The sequence below is a fragment of the Stegastes partitus genome, unplaced genomic scaffold (genome assembly GCF_000690725.1).
Source record: "Stegastes partitus isolate 25-593 unplaced genomic scaffold, Stegastes_partitus-1.0.2 Scaffold271, whole genome shotgun sequence".
NCBI classification, from domain to species: domain Eukaryota; kingdom Metazoa; phylum Chordata; class Actinopteri; family Pomacentridae; genus Stegastes; species Stegastes partitus.
In genome coordinates this window covers 539,691-555,356 of record NW_007578002.1, presented here as the reverse complement: position 1 = coordinate 555,356, position 15,666 = coordinate 539,691, and the positions used below count along the sequence as shown (strand labels likewise).

The window sequence follows — 15,666 nt, the reverse complement described above, 5'->3', positions numbered from 1 at the left end:
AGAGATGTAACAAGATGTGCATATCTACATGACTGTCTTCACGTACATTCCTAATGCACTGGATCAACTAGTTCTAATAAAGGGGGAGCATTCGTGCTCAAATTCATGTAAAGTTCCCTGAAAAATGTTTTATAATATCCAGTGCTTGTTCACATCATCATGATAAAGTAAGAAGACACAGAAAGGTACAAGACGTAAAGCATGATACAAATTCATTTTGCTTTTTCGATTAGACAAGAAAATTTCTCAGTTTGGATGTTATGATGAACAGACATAACAGGAAATTTAAAAAAAGGTACACTACAAGTATATCTAAAGTCCAGATTATTGGCTGAGAGTCAGTGTCTTAAAGTTAAAAAAAAAAACAAAAATAAAATATTGGAAATTTCAAAACTAAAATTTACAGCAAAATTACCACTTTTTAGTCTTTAAAATTATTAGATATCAATTCAGTGTTCAGACAACTATGGAGTGGTGAGAGTGCCAAATTCTAAAATTAAATCAATAAAAGAATAATAAAATAAAAGTGGAAATAAAAAGAAAAATAAATAAAATAAGAAATAAAAAATGCGGAAATATATAGCAATAATAATCAAAAAATGAATCCATAAAATAAATGCTGATAAAAGTAGAAATATAAAGACAAATAAATAAAGTAATATAAATAAAAGCAATTTCTTTACTATAATTTTTTTGTTTCATTTTTAATTTATTACTTATTTTTGTTGTTTTTTTAAATAATTTTTTCATTTTTATTTTTTATTATTACTATTATTATATATGATGTCACTTGAAAAGCAAAGGCACAACGACATTCCTACTGCGCACATTTTTCTGTGCCTATTTCCTTTGCTTTTAAAGCGACATTATAAAAAATACATTTAAAAAAAAATGTTTAAAAAATAATAATGAACAAAATTTAAAAAATAAAAATGAATTAAAAATTTTTTTAAATGAAATTTAATTTTTAAATTTTTAAAAAATATATACCTAAAAATAAATAAATTATTATTATTATTATTATTTTGTCTTTATAGTTCTACTTTTATTAGCCTTTTCTTTTATGGATTCATTTTTAATTAATAATGCCATATTAATTATTTTTTATTTCATTTATTCTTCTTTTTATTTCCACTTGTATTTTGTTATTATTTTATTGATTTATTTTTTTAATTTGGCACTCACTACTCCATAGACAACAGGCATTAAAAAATAAAATAAAGTTGCAAAACATCGTAAATTATCATGATGTTTCTCGCTTGCTTCCAAATCTGCTTAATCCCAAATTTCAATCTGTGTTTGGATTTTAGTCCTCCTATCTCAAAGCTCTATCAGCAAACACATGCACTCACATGACATATTTTTATCACACTTACTCTCGTGCTTAGGCTGCAGGATATTATAATATGGCTATCCCCGAGGCCTGGAACATCCTGCTCACAGATCTGAGCAGATTTGCAGATTAGGCTTTTCACAGCCTGATGGGTTTGAGAGAATTGAGAAAATAAGCAGTCAGAGTGTGTTTCACTGAAGGCTTGTTTATGTTGGACATATATATATATATATATCAAGCAATGCTGAGCCTAGTAGCTGTCTCTTAAGTGATGAATATTCTGTTTTTATAGCTGGCGATTAGCACATACCTGAAAAAGCATCAATGAAAACAAGACAGAATAGCACAGATAGATGATTTTAGAAATTGGCAAGCAAATAGAGCAGCCAAAGACAAAGAGGGGAGCTGCACAGTGATGCACTGAAAACATGACGTCAGTGCACAGGAGGAGCTGGGCTGCTCGCTCACATTCGTACTGTACAAAAAAATAAACGTTCCTCCTCACAACCCCAAGTTCATCAGCCTCAGCAGCCGTTTCTTTAAGCTCAAGAAGAAATAAAAAAGAAGAATAGAAAAGGATGAAAGGAGAAATAGCATGTCAGAGGCCTCACATTACCACGGCAACGTGGCTCACACAGGCCAGAGCTGCACAGACGCTGGTTGCCATGGTTGTACTATAACTGCCCTGGCTGAGGAATTACTCTGAGGAACAAGAAAGAGAGAACTGTCACTGTGAAGCCCGTTTGGACCGCTGAACCCACCACAGGAGTGGCTGTAAATGCACCGACTCTATGTGAGGAGGTGTGAGAGACGTAACCTGATGGCTTAAGCTCAGTATAAGCACAAGCTGAAATAAAATAAATACAGAGGAGCATTTATTTGAACAAGCATGCTTGATATAGACATTTTGTGAGCATTTCAATGTGAAGGAAAAATTACTTTCCTTATTTAAAGTTGATCTTTTCGAGACTATATTGAACCCTGATTAGGTAAATGTCATGCTTGTAGCAGATGTGTAGCTTCTATAGATTCTTAAAGTCATGTAGACCTCATCGTAGGAGGACAGGCAAGACCGCCTGCACCTCTCAAGGCCAGATGACATCCATGCGCTGACTTATCTTTGTTTCCCTTTCTCCCATGAATCTGGATGTGACTCCCGCTGAAGGAGGATGTAAGACTAAGGATGTGAGAGGGATCTTTAGAAGTGATGCTGGCGTTGCATGAGTCGGGCTCCTCATCCTACATCAAGCTCTTCCAGAGTTTCCACAGCATATATCACTGCTTGATGAAAGACGACAGCTGTGATGATGAAGGGACAGAGGTTCCCTCTATGTTCAGGTGTCATTACCACTCAAAGACTTCATTATCAGCCTCCAGAGATGAGTTCATCTTAACCTGCTAATGAGCTGTTGCTGTGAATAGTCAAGACTCTACTTCTGATTTTGTGGTCATGTAGATCTTAAAAACCAACGTGTTTCCAGAAGCAGTCCTCAGCCCCCACCATATGGATCCTGTAGTATTATACGGCATTACATTCTGTTTTTATCACCTACTTACAGTAAAGCAGCGAAATAATGAGCAAAAAGATTGAAATGAAATTGACAGGATGTACTAAAAACAGAAGAAGTAGAAAACAGGAAGACCATTTAGAATGAATTACAAATGAAAATAAAAAATGTGTTGGAAGTTGTGTCATAACTTATTAAAACAATATCGAACCAACTATTTACAACATTGACATCGCTGGAATGAATTCTGGCTCCACAGCTAGGCCTGCTCAGTGGCTGACGGGTCCTCGTCCTCCTTCCTCCTCCTCCTCCTTCTCCTTCCTCCTCCTCCTCCTCCTCATCCTCCTCCTTCCTCCTTCCTCCTCGGGGGGCGATAATTGTTAGTAGGCTTGTTCTGAAATATTCAAATATTCTTCTGTTACAGCGGTATTTCAATATTGATAAAGAAATCAGTTTCAGGACTGACGTTTCAAAGGTTGGGTTAATGAATTACAATTTAAAAAATCAAGTAAGATCTCTTTTTAGAAACAGCGTCTGCATCACTCGATGACTGCACTTAGCAGCTTTAACGGGAGACACATATTCCAGGGGATTTCATGCATAAGAATGTTCAATATTACTCTTTCAGGTACATGTTCAGGCATATGTATATGCATGGAGAGAGATCTGAATGTGTCAAAGCATTACAACTGGTTTTATCAGTGAATGGCTGCATGTTTGAGTGCTTTCGTTACCATCAGCACAAGCCGGGTTATGACCACAAAGCTCACACCGGCATGCGGGTGACACTCCCGCATTGTGTCCTAAAGAGGAACAGAACAAGATTTTGATCATTCACCGGCTGGCAGGTGTGAAATAACTGAAACTGACCGTGGTAGGCAGCCATAGCATACAACCACCAGTACCCTATATACCAGTAGTGTGACTGACCTAGTTTGCCAAAGAGCTCCACTCCCAGTGCAGCACAGATGTAACAGAAGAAGAGGAAGAGCAGACAAGTGTTTCCAACCTGGAACCGAAATTCAGATGCTGTCAAGCTGTCAAATTATTCCGTGTGTCTTAATTAAAAGGAGCTGCAAGCCTTGATTTAGCCATTTTTTTGTGTTCTCTACCATTTGCCAGATTCATCAACTCAACACAGATCCAGAAGGGACATGTTTATTTGTGCACAAAGCAAAATCACTTATAAATGCTTTTATAATAAATCTGACTGAAAATATCACCCACAAACTGTCTGTGTTTACCTGTAACACTGTCTTAGTAACGGTTTTCATCCGCCACTTCCATGTCCATGGAAAGTATGCCGGTGATGGAAGCCAAGACGATAGCAACATCCAACAGATTCCATCTAAAAACACACATCATGTCACACATTAAGCACTTAAAAAGCCCAACGAGCAAAGGAAAATAAAGACGTTAAATTGGGTGATTTTAACGTGTTACCCGTTTTTCAGGAATCTCACGACACCAAATGCCACAAGTTTTACTTCGATGGTTGGGACGATCGGGAAAACATCCTGAGAGGACTCAAGAAGCTTCCGGATGGACTACACACACACACACACACACACATACACACACACTTTTTAAGTATTTCTACACTTGAACTATCAACAGTGACACCATGTGGTGTGCATTGTGCATTACCTCGAGGCTGATTGTAGTGATCGGCAGCCATGATCACGGCATTCATTGGTGACGATAACAAATGGTATGAAGCCATCCAGCAACTATTTCAATGTCGACAAAAAAGCTCGTTTCTCGGTTGACTGTACAGCTCTGATCATGTTCATTGAATTTCCCTTCTGGGATAAATAAAGTATTTTTCATTCATTCATGTCATTCTTTTCAAAAGAAAACAAGCCTTGACTATACACACAGACCCAGAAATACTAGAAAATATATCTTAATTCTGGTTTTAAATTTGCAAGTATTAAATCAGGGTCTATTTAGTCGAGATGCAGAACTTATTATTTTAGTGTTGTAAAGAAATCACAAAGAAGTGGTTGCTGATGTGCTGTTGATGGATAGGGACCAGGATAAATATTCTTTGGTTCACTTCTAGAGCAGTACGTTGCTCTTGTAATTGTACAGCCATTTAAATACATAACTCACCACTATGTACAGTGTCACCACAAAACTATCTAAACTGCACTAGACACCTTATTTAGGATGTCCCTCTCTCTCGGATCAGCTCATCTATGGCTTTCTTGTCTGCCTCCACTTGCTTTTGGGAAGATTCAAGATCTGCAGAGAGAGAAAGAAAGAAGCAACTGGTGTGTGTGTGTGTGTGTGTGTGTGTGTATTTAAGGTGTGTGTGCAAATGAATCTGTAGGTGTNGTGTGTGTGTATTTAAGGTGTGTGTGCAAATGAATCTGTAGGTGTTGGAAACATACATGTGTATATATGTCATTTTTAACATTATTTTTTCATGAAGTTATTGTTAAAATCAGTTTATGTTCATCAATTGAATTTCCCTTCTGGGATGAATAAAGTATTTTTCATTTCATCATCTCATCAGTCGTTTAGAATGGAGACTGATGAGCTCACAGGGATCACACTGAGGGGAACACAAACTGGGAATACAGGAGATATCCGTTTATGTCAGTGTCTAAGTGGCTGCAACAGGTTGGTCGCTACAAACAAATGTCATCCTCAGTCGTAAGTTTTTGGTTGTATCATTCTGAATGCCTCAGTTACATCATTTCACCGTTTAGACACTAACCAGCGCCGGGGGAGGGATAAGTTGGTCGCGTGGTGCGTCGGATATATTCCGGAATTGGTGAGTCTGCCTGTTGTTGTTAGCATTAGCATTAGCATTAGCATATGCCGGTCTCGTTTGTATGGACTGGCTACGGTACACCTAGCTTTTAAATGCTAATGCTCATGGTATCTGGAGATGAATGTGCCACTACAGCACCACTACAGAATGTTTACGTTGATCTTGAACTGTGTGAATGTATGTTATTTAAGAAATGAGTGAAGTAGGAAGATTTTTCATGATTAATTATGAAGTGACTTGATGTTAACCCAAATGCACTTTATTGAGAAATGGTTATTCTCTTGCTGCTCATGAATTATGTATTAATTATTGTGTACACTGAATATAACTAGTTGATGAAATGTTAAGGTGTGGTCCTGTTTACATTATACAGGCCAGGGTACCTGTAAGGACGCAGAATCGAATCGATGGCGAGCTAAGACACTGGAGCCGAGCAATCCCAGTTAAGGGCCCCTCCTGGTCTGGTAGGAGGCGCACACACACACACACACACACACACACATGCACTTGCACTTTAAGTCATGGACTGTTAACATCCTGGGACTCTACCTTTGTAGCTCACATGCTGGGCGATTTTTGTGCGCCTCATATTTCATGAACTTTATGCTTTTGCAACACTCAATATTGTGTGTAGAACAGCTGCCATAGTGGCCGAAACAGAGACTGGTTGTTGTTGAATGTGTCAGTGCATCACAAATGTCAAGTGCACTTTTCCAATGAACTCTGCAGACTGTAGATACTGGTTTCCACTGTATATACTGTCACATATTAATACATGATACCAACTGCATCTGAAGTTGTATGTGTGTTTCTTTACTGTACCACTACCTCCAAGAGCTGAATCTGTCTTCTGTAGACCTAGGCCCAAATTCTAGCTTAATGCTGATGGCTTTTCAAGCCCTAATCTAGTCTGTGTACTTGCTGCACATGTGTATGTCTATGATACATCAAATACCCGTACCTTTCTCCAGGGCAGTTATCTGAGCTTTCACTGTCTCCCTGTGCACGTCCACGTCAGCCTTCTGATCCTCCACCTGGTGGAACTTCTTCTGAACTTCTTCTCTCATCTTTATTTGTTTGGCAACCTCCTGACGCATCTGAATCACCTCCTCTTCAGTCATCTGGCCAGTGGAAGGGTTGGCGTTGTATGAACAATTACACACGAGGAGGGAGGGGAAAAGGTTTTGGATGGCATATGCTACTGTGCATCCACAAGACAGTGATACAAATCTGGCTTGTTGTGCATTTTGATGACTGTTTAAAGTGTCTAAACAGTGGCACCTTGTGGTTCCAGCGAGCACAGTCGCATCATTTACAATCGCTTACCCTCCACTAATGTTGGTCTGAAAGTGGTCTAGACGTCTGTATTGCTTGGTAACCATGTACCTTAAGATCATTTGCACTCTGTTGATTTTCTAGGGCGAGGTGTTCTCTGGCAGACGAGAGCTGCTCACATTCCTGCTGCAGCTTGGAGTTCTTCACCTGCATCTGCTCTAGCTCCTTGGTGGATCGCTCATTGAAGATCTGTCAGTGTCAGGGAAGGAAATTATGTTCAGTACCCCTCTCCAGTACACTCTGTGTTATCCACATGAATGTTACGGTAGCCATCCAAGAGATGCATGTGTAGGGGTTTTTAAGTTTCCTGATGTACCTTCTGGTTCTGTTGAATGCACATTGTTTTGTAGGTTCATATAATGTGTTACTGGCCCACACATTTGGCTTTAATTAACATATACCTAACTATACATCCATTTTGCTGGTGTATGGATAGGTGACAGATGAGTATAAAAATCTGAAAAATTGCAGGCGCTTCCAGACACTAAATGATCTACATGAAAACACTCTGAATATGACCTACACAGCCACCAGATTTCAACCCACTGTATCCTGTCTTGCTCTTGTTTCCTTTTACTCACAGCATCTAGTTCAATGTTATATGCATATGTGTGGGGAAAAAAAATTAGCAAAATGATAGTAATTGGTTTTCTAAAAAGCCCTCTGTACAGTCTGCAGTCCCCCCTGCCTACCTTTAGCTCTTTTAGCTGCTGCTCAAGTCTCTGCTGCTCGTCTTCGGCCTTTTGGCTCTGCAGGTTTAGAGCTTTGATGTCACCCATCTTGGCCTCCATGTCGATATGTAGCTGCTTTACCTCCTTGTCCAGTTTCTCCTTCAGCCTTATCTCTCGGGAAATCTCATTGTGTTGTCCCTGAAGCTCCTGCTGGAGCTGGGTGTAGACAGGCAGAGAAGCAGTAGGTTGGCGTCACAGCCGAAGTTAATTTTGCTTTATTCGTCAGTGTTTTTCCGCAAAGCAGCATGTGTTCCTCCCAGGGGATACTGGTGAAATTGAATCTGGAGCTAAATTCGGTAATTGTTGCCAAAAGTGATGAATCCTACCAAATTGGAGAAGACTCCATTAGTGCCTCTTTAGTCTGATAATGTGATATTTACACTTTTGTGCAATGTTTTTGGAACCAGAAATTACTCATGTACTTCAAAAAGCCGTTAGTACACAAGTTAATACGTAAAATCTGTAAAAATGCTAAACTTCGCTGTGAGTTAAAAATCTAACGATCTTACAGTAACTCTCTCTTGATTGAAAGCCTCATGAAAGAGTTTATTTTGCAGATATGGGAGAGTAAATGACTCAAACACTGCCCTATGTGCAAAATAGGGTCGTGTTTATTCTCCTTGTATTTCCCCCAGTAGCTTCCATCCATCCATTACCAAGTCAGAATCACCAATGAACCTCAGCATGTTTTTGGACTGTGGGAGGAAGCAGAAGAACCCGGTGAGAACCCACACTGCACGGGAAGAACATGCAAACTCCATGCAGAAAGATCCCAGTGGCCCCAACCACCTTCTTGCTGTGAGGCAACAGTGCTACCAACTGCGCCACCTTGCAGTTTGGACTAAAGCACTTATGCTTTTAGTCATATTGGATAGACAGGATCTGTCTCCCAAAAGACAGAGCTGGGCAGACTCAGGTAAGAGTGTACCCAACCGTTCTTCATACGTTTAAATTATTTTCTTCCATAATGGTTGAACCACATGGCATGAATAAATGTCCTCCATAGCTGTTACATTTCCAACACATACTATTCTGAAGGATGCCCATTTTGAACAGCGTTGTCGGCGTAAAATAATATTGACGAATAATCTTATAATGAATGAGCTTTCCTCGTGCCTCTCTTGTGAACCATCCCATACAGGAAATTCTTGCATGCCACGAGTCCTTATCTATGTCCACATACAGATCCCGCTGCCAAACAAGTCTTAGACTCTCACTGTTATCGTACATTGCTCTAGATGACATTTTATAAAACATAGAAGCTGACTGACACTTGTGAGGTAGTTTAAGGTAAGCCTGTACAACACTGTCTTGTTCAGGTATCTGCTTAAGTATCTTACTCAGAACACTTCTTATTTGCAAATATTTCGGATTTATTGCTCAAGTTAAACTGATCCAGGGAAGCTTTTACTGTTTTATCCTCAACAAGATCTGCAATACTTCTAATGCCCCTAGACAGCCAGGGAGCCCAAAAAACAACTTTCCCACCTGCTTTTATAGCCGGGTTGTTCCAAAATGATGAATATAGCTACTTTTAGGGGGAGATCCTGAGCAGTTTATGAAATTTAGTTCAAACATTTCTAGAATGCTGCAAAATTGGATTAAGCTCTCTGCCTTTACACAGGATTCTTTGTGACAGAACATCAAATGGACTGAAGGGGGCGGTATTGTTGTGTTCAATAGTTCCCCACTCCACATCATTACACCTCCTTTTGCAGTGATTCACAAGTTTGTTCATCTCAAAGGCCATGTTGTACAGCTCTACATTTAGTAATGACAGCCCGCCATCCCTTCTTGTTACAACTTCTGTAATTTTATCCTTGGCTTTTTGCCATTCCACAGATAATCTGCTATCATTTGATTGTATTGCTTAAAATGTTCTCCCGATATTGAAATTGGAAGCATCATTGACAAGTAATTGAATTGCCGTGCAATAACCATTTTCACAGTGTTTATCTTCCCCCAAAGGCTTAGATTCAACATTTTCCACTTTTCCAGGCTAATTCTTGATTTTAGTAAGGAGAGAAGTCATATTAATTTTCATTATTTCTGATAAGTCAGCACCTAATTTCACACCCAGGTACTTCATCCCTGTTGAAAGCCACTTAAAATTACCTACACTGACCATATGTAGCACCTTTAGGCCTAACTTTTAGGTTAAAGAGATACTCACATCGCTCTAGGTCCAATAGGAGCTGCACCAGGAAGGAACTTGCAAAAAGGAGTGGGTGTTGGTATTTGAACAGGTGATACCTTAATATCAATACAAAACAGACTGATAGACGATAAAAGCCTCTCCTTAACCCCTTAAGACCTGACACTTCCTGTCCACAATTACACACAGAGGCACTTTATATGCCTCACACATGAAGGGAGTCCACTTATTACACAGTCTGCACTTCCTGCGCCCCTGTGTAGCTTCCTTTGAGCCAGATGCCTCCTCAGCGATGGCAACAAGGATGTGCTGGTAGGTCTCCGGGACTGGTTGTGAGGGCACTCCACACAGCTCGACTGCCAGACGGCTCCTTGTGCAGCAGGTAGCTGTTTGTTACTGCAATGTCCACAAAGTGGTGCAACACGGTCACATAGCACTTCCTGCTCTTTCTCCATGAGGAGTAAAAGCCAATCAGCTGGTCTGACAGGTCGATCACCTCTCCACTGCCCTGTACTTTCCACCAACCTTGGATGCTCTTTTACAGAGTCCCCTGAGAAAGCAGTGTGCAGAGAGGAGCACACACTCACCTCCCTCGTGTCCATCCACTTGATGAATATGAGAGCTCCCTCTCTGATCCACCTGATGGTCCCTCGGGGTGATTTTTTTGTTCAGGGCATTCAGCTTAGTTTTTGGGATGCCAACTCTTGTATCCAGAAATGTCCCACAGGCTCCAAACCCCAGGTCATGAAGGTGGTTGAACAGTGCTGGGCTGATGTAAAAGTTGTCACAATAAATGCGATATCCCGATCCCAGGAAGTTTTTGTTGATGAGTGACACCACAGCATCAAACGACAGCCCCTTCCCAGTGACCAGAGTGGACATGCCTGTGTAAATGTTGAAGTCAACAGTGTAGCCTGTGTTGTCTGACAGCACATAAAGTTTTATCCCCCATCTTGTTGGCTTGTTCTTCATGTTCTGCTTCAGAGCAATTCTGGCTTTGGTGGCGACCATGCGCTCATCCACAGACAGGTTTCGCTGGGAGTGGTACACATCTTTGCAGGCGAAAAAAATGATTAGACCACCCTTGTTTTCTTCCATTTCTTGTTCATTTGAATGCCTGGTACCACTCAAGGTACATTACCTGAAGAGTACAATGAACATGACAAAAACTGCAGCTGGTTACATCATACTTTATGTCCTATTTGACATGCTTAAGCTTCATTGTATTCCATTTTAAGCAACACATTTTGCATTTTATGCAACATGCAGAGACCTACAATGGTTTCCTGCTTACATTCAATCCGTAGCACAGCTCAGTCGTTGTCAGCTCTCACATAATACCTAAAACAAAAGAATTATGTGAAGCCACAAAGGCAGCCATCTTGGCTCTGCTGGAAATTGGCACGAGTGAGAAACAGGTAGCGAAAAAACTGAAGATCTCCAAGACAGCCGTTCATTGCACCAAGAAAAAAACAAGCCCAACATGGTACTACCAAACTGCTAGCTGGTCGGAGCAGGAAACGTCTTTCTACCCCACGAGATCACCATGCACTCATCTGTTCCTGTGTCAGGAATCAACGTCAGACCTCCAGGGACCTCGAGAAATGTGACTTGTTCGGCAAGGACAGTTTGAAGGACGGTTACTCTTTGCTGGGGATCACAAGGATTGGACTGCTGATGATTGGGCGAAGGTTCTCTTCAGTGATGAATCCAAATTGATGCCCACTCCAGCCAACTTACTTGTTCGGAGGAAGCCTGGAGGAGCCTACAGACCAGACTGTCTTGCCCCTACAGTAAAACATGGGGGTGGATCAGTGACCATCCGGGGTTGTTTCAGTATGGGTGGAACAGGGCAAATGCAATTGTGTGCCAAGACACATGGTTGTAGTCATCAAAAACAGTGGTTATGCAATCAAGTACTAACTCCCGTGTGTATCATGTGACCAAAACAGACAGAAAAGAAAACATGGAATTCCTAGAAGCACTGTTTTTGGCTTGGCACTTTAGTGATTTTGGTTTTTATCAAGTAAACCCTGGGAAATGGCTAGATATCAGCTCTTAAATTAGACTCTTATGAGCTATTTTTATTATATTTGTCCAAGCAGATGTACCTTTAGTTCTACTAGGCATTAAAATGAACAAGAATATGAATGAATATATCAGTTACAGGGAAGCTAACAGCTATTCTGCATATGTAAAATATATAAATATATATATAAAAGATTTACTTGTCATAACAACCATCAGTGCGCTTTAATTCCATTTTTTCATCCTGAAGTTATTTTTCACAATTTGTCAAGTCGTTACATTCCACATTGTCTGTCATCGTTGTCTCGTAACATGCATTAGGTAGCAAAGTTGTCATTATAATTTAACAAGATAGTCTTCATGCTGTTTTTCTTTTTACTTGGTACAATGTTGTCTCTTGAAAAAGTCTTTAAAAAGTATGAAAACTCAAAGAATGCACTTCACTGCAAGCAGTCTTCACCATAGCTCAACTTTTAATTTAAAACGCACGTGTTGTTCGGTTGCAGTTCGTCTGCTGAAACATCCAGGAAGTCCTTTAGTCGTCCTGCTTGGGTCAAGTCAAATGTGCACATATTGTACGCATCATATCAACCTGCTGGTCACTTATTTACTTCCCCTGTTGGAACTGAAGGAAGAAAAAACAAACAATTTGCAAACTTTTAACCACCTGTGTCTCCATGCGGCTTGCTGGGAAACTTACTGAGTCATCCATTCAGTCCAGGCAGCTCTACTCCATTCTGGTTCGAAGCAGACCGTTGTCTGCTGTCCGACGAGAGTCCGTTAAACAGACGGCCCAATACTGCCAACTTCTCTGAGTGTAAAATTAATTACCAAACTGACGTGAACCTATTAATTAGGCACTTGAACTTTGGATCTTGTACACTAACAAAGCAGTTATGTAGCAATCGCTGTATCGTGCCGTGAATTTTATAATCTTTGGCACTTGACACTAAACTTTTAACTTATACTGTAAATCGTTAGCTAATGTGTTAGTGTGAGCAGCTGAGCAAGTTTGCAATTATAATATTTCACTGCTGCACTACAGTCCATCAGTGCAACGGGATCCACAGCATTTCATCTTGGCTCATTAGGGAACCCATTTCCCTCAAGCAGACTGATGCGCTTCTCCTCAGTTTCTGTCTTCACTGTGTCTATATGTTTCTCAGATTGTCTGGAGACCTTTTTTCCATTAGTGAAGGTCAATCGTTTATGCACGGACGCGCGGGTAAACGGCAGTTTTCTGCGAGACGACCCTCGGCAGCGCAGCAGCTCTCCGTAGGCCTTGCGGAAATCCCTGTTGAAGGCTGGATACAGGATGGGATTAAGGGCTGAGTTAAAATAACCCATCCACAGGACTATTGAGTGAAGTGTATTTGGGGGGTTCATCTTTTCCTTTATGCCTTTGCAGGTGAAGAAGGTGAAGTAGGGAAACCAACAGATGACAAAAGCGCCCAGTACAGCTGCCAGGGTCACTGTGGCTTTGTGCTCTCTGGCTATAGCAGCAGTCGCCGTGCGTGCGGAGGACGGGGTGGTAGCACGAATACGACGCGCCTGCAAAGAAGGATAGAGAGCCAGAGGACACAGAAAAGGAAATCTTAGGCTTTAGCTTGCATACTGACAAAATAATACAAGATTTACCATTCCAAGGCAACACGACCTTGGATGGATGTGTGTGTGTGTGTGTCTAGTAATATCCAGAATAATAACTTCAGACAGTTGCACAAAGTAGTTTAAGCCTTAAGTTATGACCTCTTATGTGCATCACAGTTTACATAACCATGAGAAACACTGACCTGTTCTCGGGCCACTCTGAATATGCAAAGATACATTCCACACATAAGCACCAGAGGCAGGTAAAATGAGCCAAAGGTATAAATAAGAACATAGTTGTTATTCCATTCGAACTGGCAGTAGCGTCCCTCCTCCTCCTCGTCTCCCATGCCCCAGTCCGAGTGCTGCACTCTATAGTCTGCTGTGTTCCATCCCAGGTGGATGGGCACGAAGGACACAGCTACTGACAAGGTCCAGATGGCGGTGATGACCAGCGCCACCCGTAGAGGGGTAACTCTCCGGGAGTGGCTGAGGGGAGCTGAGATGGCCAGGTATCGGTCCACGCTGATTGCCAGGAGGGTCAGGATGGAGGCTGTACACAGCATGACATCCACTGAGATGTAGATGTTGCACAGGGCTCCTCCGAGGGGCCATTTCCCGCTGCGCAGCTCCACAGTGGCAGACAAGGGCATCACCAGCAGGCCAAGCAGGAGATCCGTCACCGCCAGCGACACGACAAAGCAGTTCGCAATGCGCCACAGTCGGCGGCTGAGCCCGACGGCCAAGCAAACCAGCACGTTACCGCCAATGGTCAGGATGATAAAGAACAGCAGGACCAGCCAGCGGAGAGCTGTGGAGATCATGATGCCCTCCTCCTCCTCCTGCGCTGGGAAACGGTGCTGCTATCTCAGTAGAAACTCTTCAAAAGGACTCATCCACGTGTCTTTAAAGTTTCCCAGCTACTGCAAATTCACTTTCCCGTCAGACAGTCCTCTCCATGGTGCCTGTGTTCAAAGGTAATTAGGTTCAGAAGGAGATCAGTGAGTGGAAAGCACTTCCGAGCCATGTCTTTTTCCAGAGTGCCACTGACAGTGAGGAAAACCCGTCCCTGGTGGAGAACAAGAACAGCAGTGAATACTTCAAAAATGTACATTTCGCCATCTATTTTTTTTTCTATTTTATTATTGACATACTTCAAAACAGTGTTTATCTAGTGGATATTTAATGAAATAGTCTAACTGCAGCTGCCAGATAATGGTCAAATTGACAAAAATTGTTCGTTGGGAATTTGTTTTGGGAGTTTTTTTGGGTTTTTCCTTTAAATTTTCTTGTTGCCTTTTCGGCGGGTTGGAAATTTTGTTAATTTTGGTTTTCCCTTTCTTCTTGTTTTTGAAGTTTGGAGGTTTTTAAAAAAAAAGAAGTACGTCGAATCTGTGTGTTCAATAATATGTCAGAAAATAGGCCGCTGTTCCTTTTTTTTTTAATGCGATTGTCATATTGATGTGTCTCTTCAAGATTTCATTAAATTCCTCAAATCTCATCTCAGTGCATCACTACTAAATATCTTGAAGTTTTATTAATAAAATAATCCCTGAAAAAATTGAAATTCAACTCTGTGCTGTTGCTTGTGTGGATCTATTTCCTGCCACTTTCCTCACTCATTCATCCATCTTGCTGCAGCTTAAGCACACCAGCTCTCCTACGACTCTAAAACTGCTTCATACTACACAGGAGCAAGCTGTAATATTGTACTTTAGCTATACATATTCAAACTAGAAACTGATTCTGAAGAAGAATAAGGACACAGAGAGCTCCTCTCTGCAAGCTGACGGTATCGGTTCTTTAGGTTTGTTTTGTGTACAACCCTGAAGATCTGTATCTGTGCTTTTTTTTTTTTCTTGTCACATAAAGGGCAAACCTTTTTAACATCAAATACCTATTCTGAAGCACATATCTGTAATTCTATTTATTCTAGATAAAAAGAACATTTCCGATATCCACAATGTCATTCTTCCGAGGACACGGTTACGCGTACAGTGTTTCTCATTAAAGATATCTCAAATTCAGCTGCAGATATCCGCAAGTCACGTTGCAGATATGTGCAGCTGAATCGTGACTAGTTGTGATTCTAATTTCGGATATCTACGGTACATTTCTGGCAAGTGATAACTCTAGTTTACAATACCCATAATTCTCCTTAGTTCAGGATGTCTGCATCCCACATAAAGGACAGGTCAAAATGA

General features: G+C 40.9%; 1 protein-coding gene and 1 long non-coding RNA gene across 2 annotated transcripts; both read right to left on the bottom strand.

Moving 5' to 3' along the window:
• Positions 1 to 3,168: 3,168 nt before the first annotated feature.
• On the bottom strand, positions 3,169 to 4,343 carry LOC103357744 (uncharacterized). Its single transcript, XR_520220.1, has 5 exons — positions 4,285 to 4,343; positions 4,086 to 4,189; positions 3,772 to 3,850; positions 3,576 to 3,644; positions 3,169 to 3,235 (listed from the first exon to the last, which is right to left on the bottom strand). It is a non-coding gene; the product is annotated as an uncharacterized LOC103357744 (long non-coding RNA).
• Positions 4,344 to 12,078: 7,735 nt separating this feature from the next.
• Positions 12,079 to 14,491, bottom strand: hrh2b (histamine receptor H2b). Its single transcript, XM_008282431.1, has 2 exons — positions 13,666 to 14,491; positions 12,079 to 13,423 (listed from the first exon to the last, which is right to left on the bottom strand). The coding sequence occupies exons 1-2, from the start codon at positions 14,284 to 14,286 to the stop codon at positions 12,947 to 12,949; spliced, it is 1,098 nt and encodes a 365-aa protein (XP_008280653.1). The 5' UTR covers positions 14,287 to 14,491; the 3' UTR covers positions 12,079 to 12,946.
• Between the last annotated feature and the right edge of the window lie 1,175 nt (positions 14,492 to 15,666).

What these genes read in the sequence shown, in the direction of transcription:
- hrh2b (XM_008282431.1), bottom strand. Translation starts at nt 14,286, where the DNA reads ATGATCTCCACAGCTCTCCGCTGGCTGGTCCTGCTGTTCTTTATCATC. An exon ending in TCAGAGTGGCCCGAGAACAG is followed by an intron (nt 13,424 to 13,665) that starts GTCAGTGTTTCT and finishes CCTTCTTTGCAG; the next exon opens with GCGCGTCGTATTCGTGCTAC.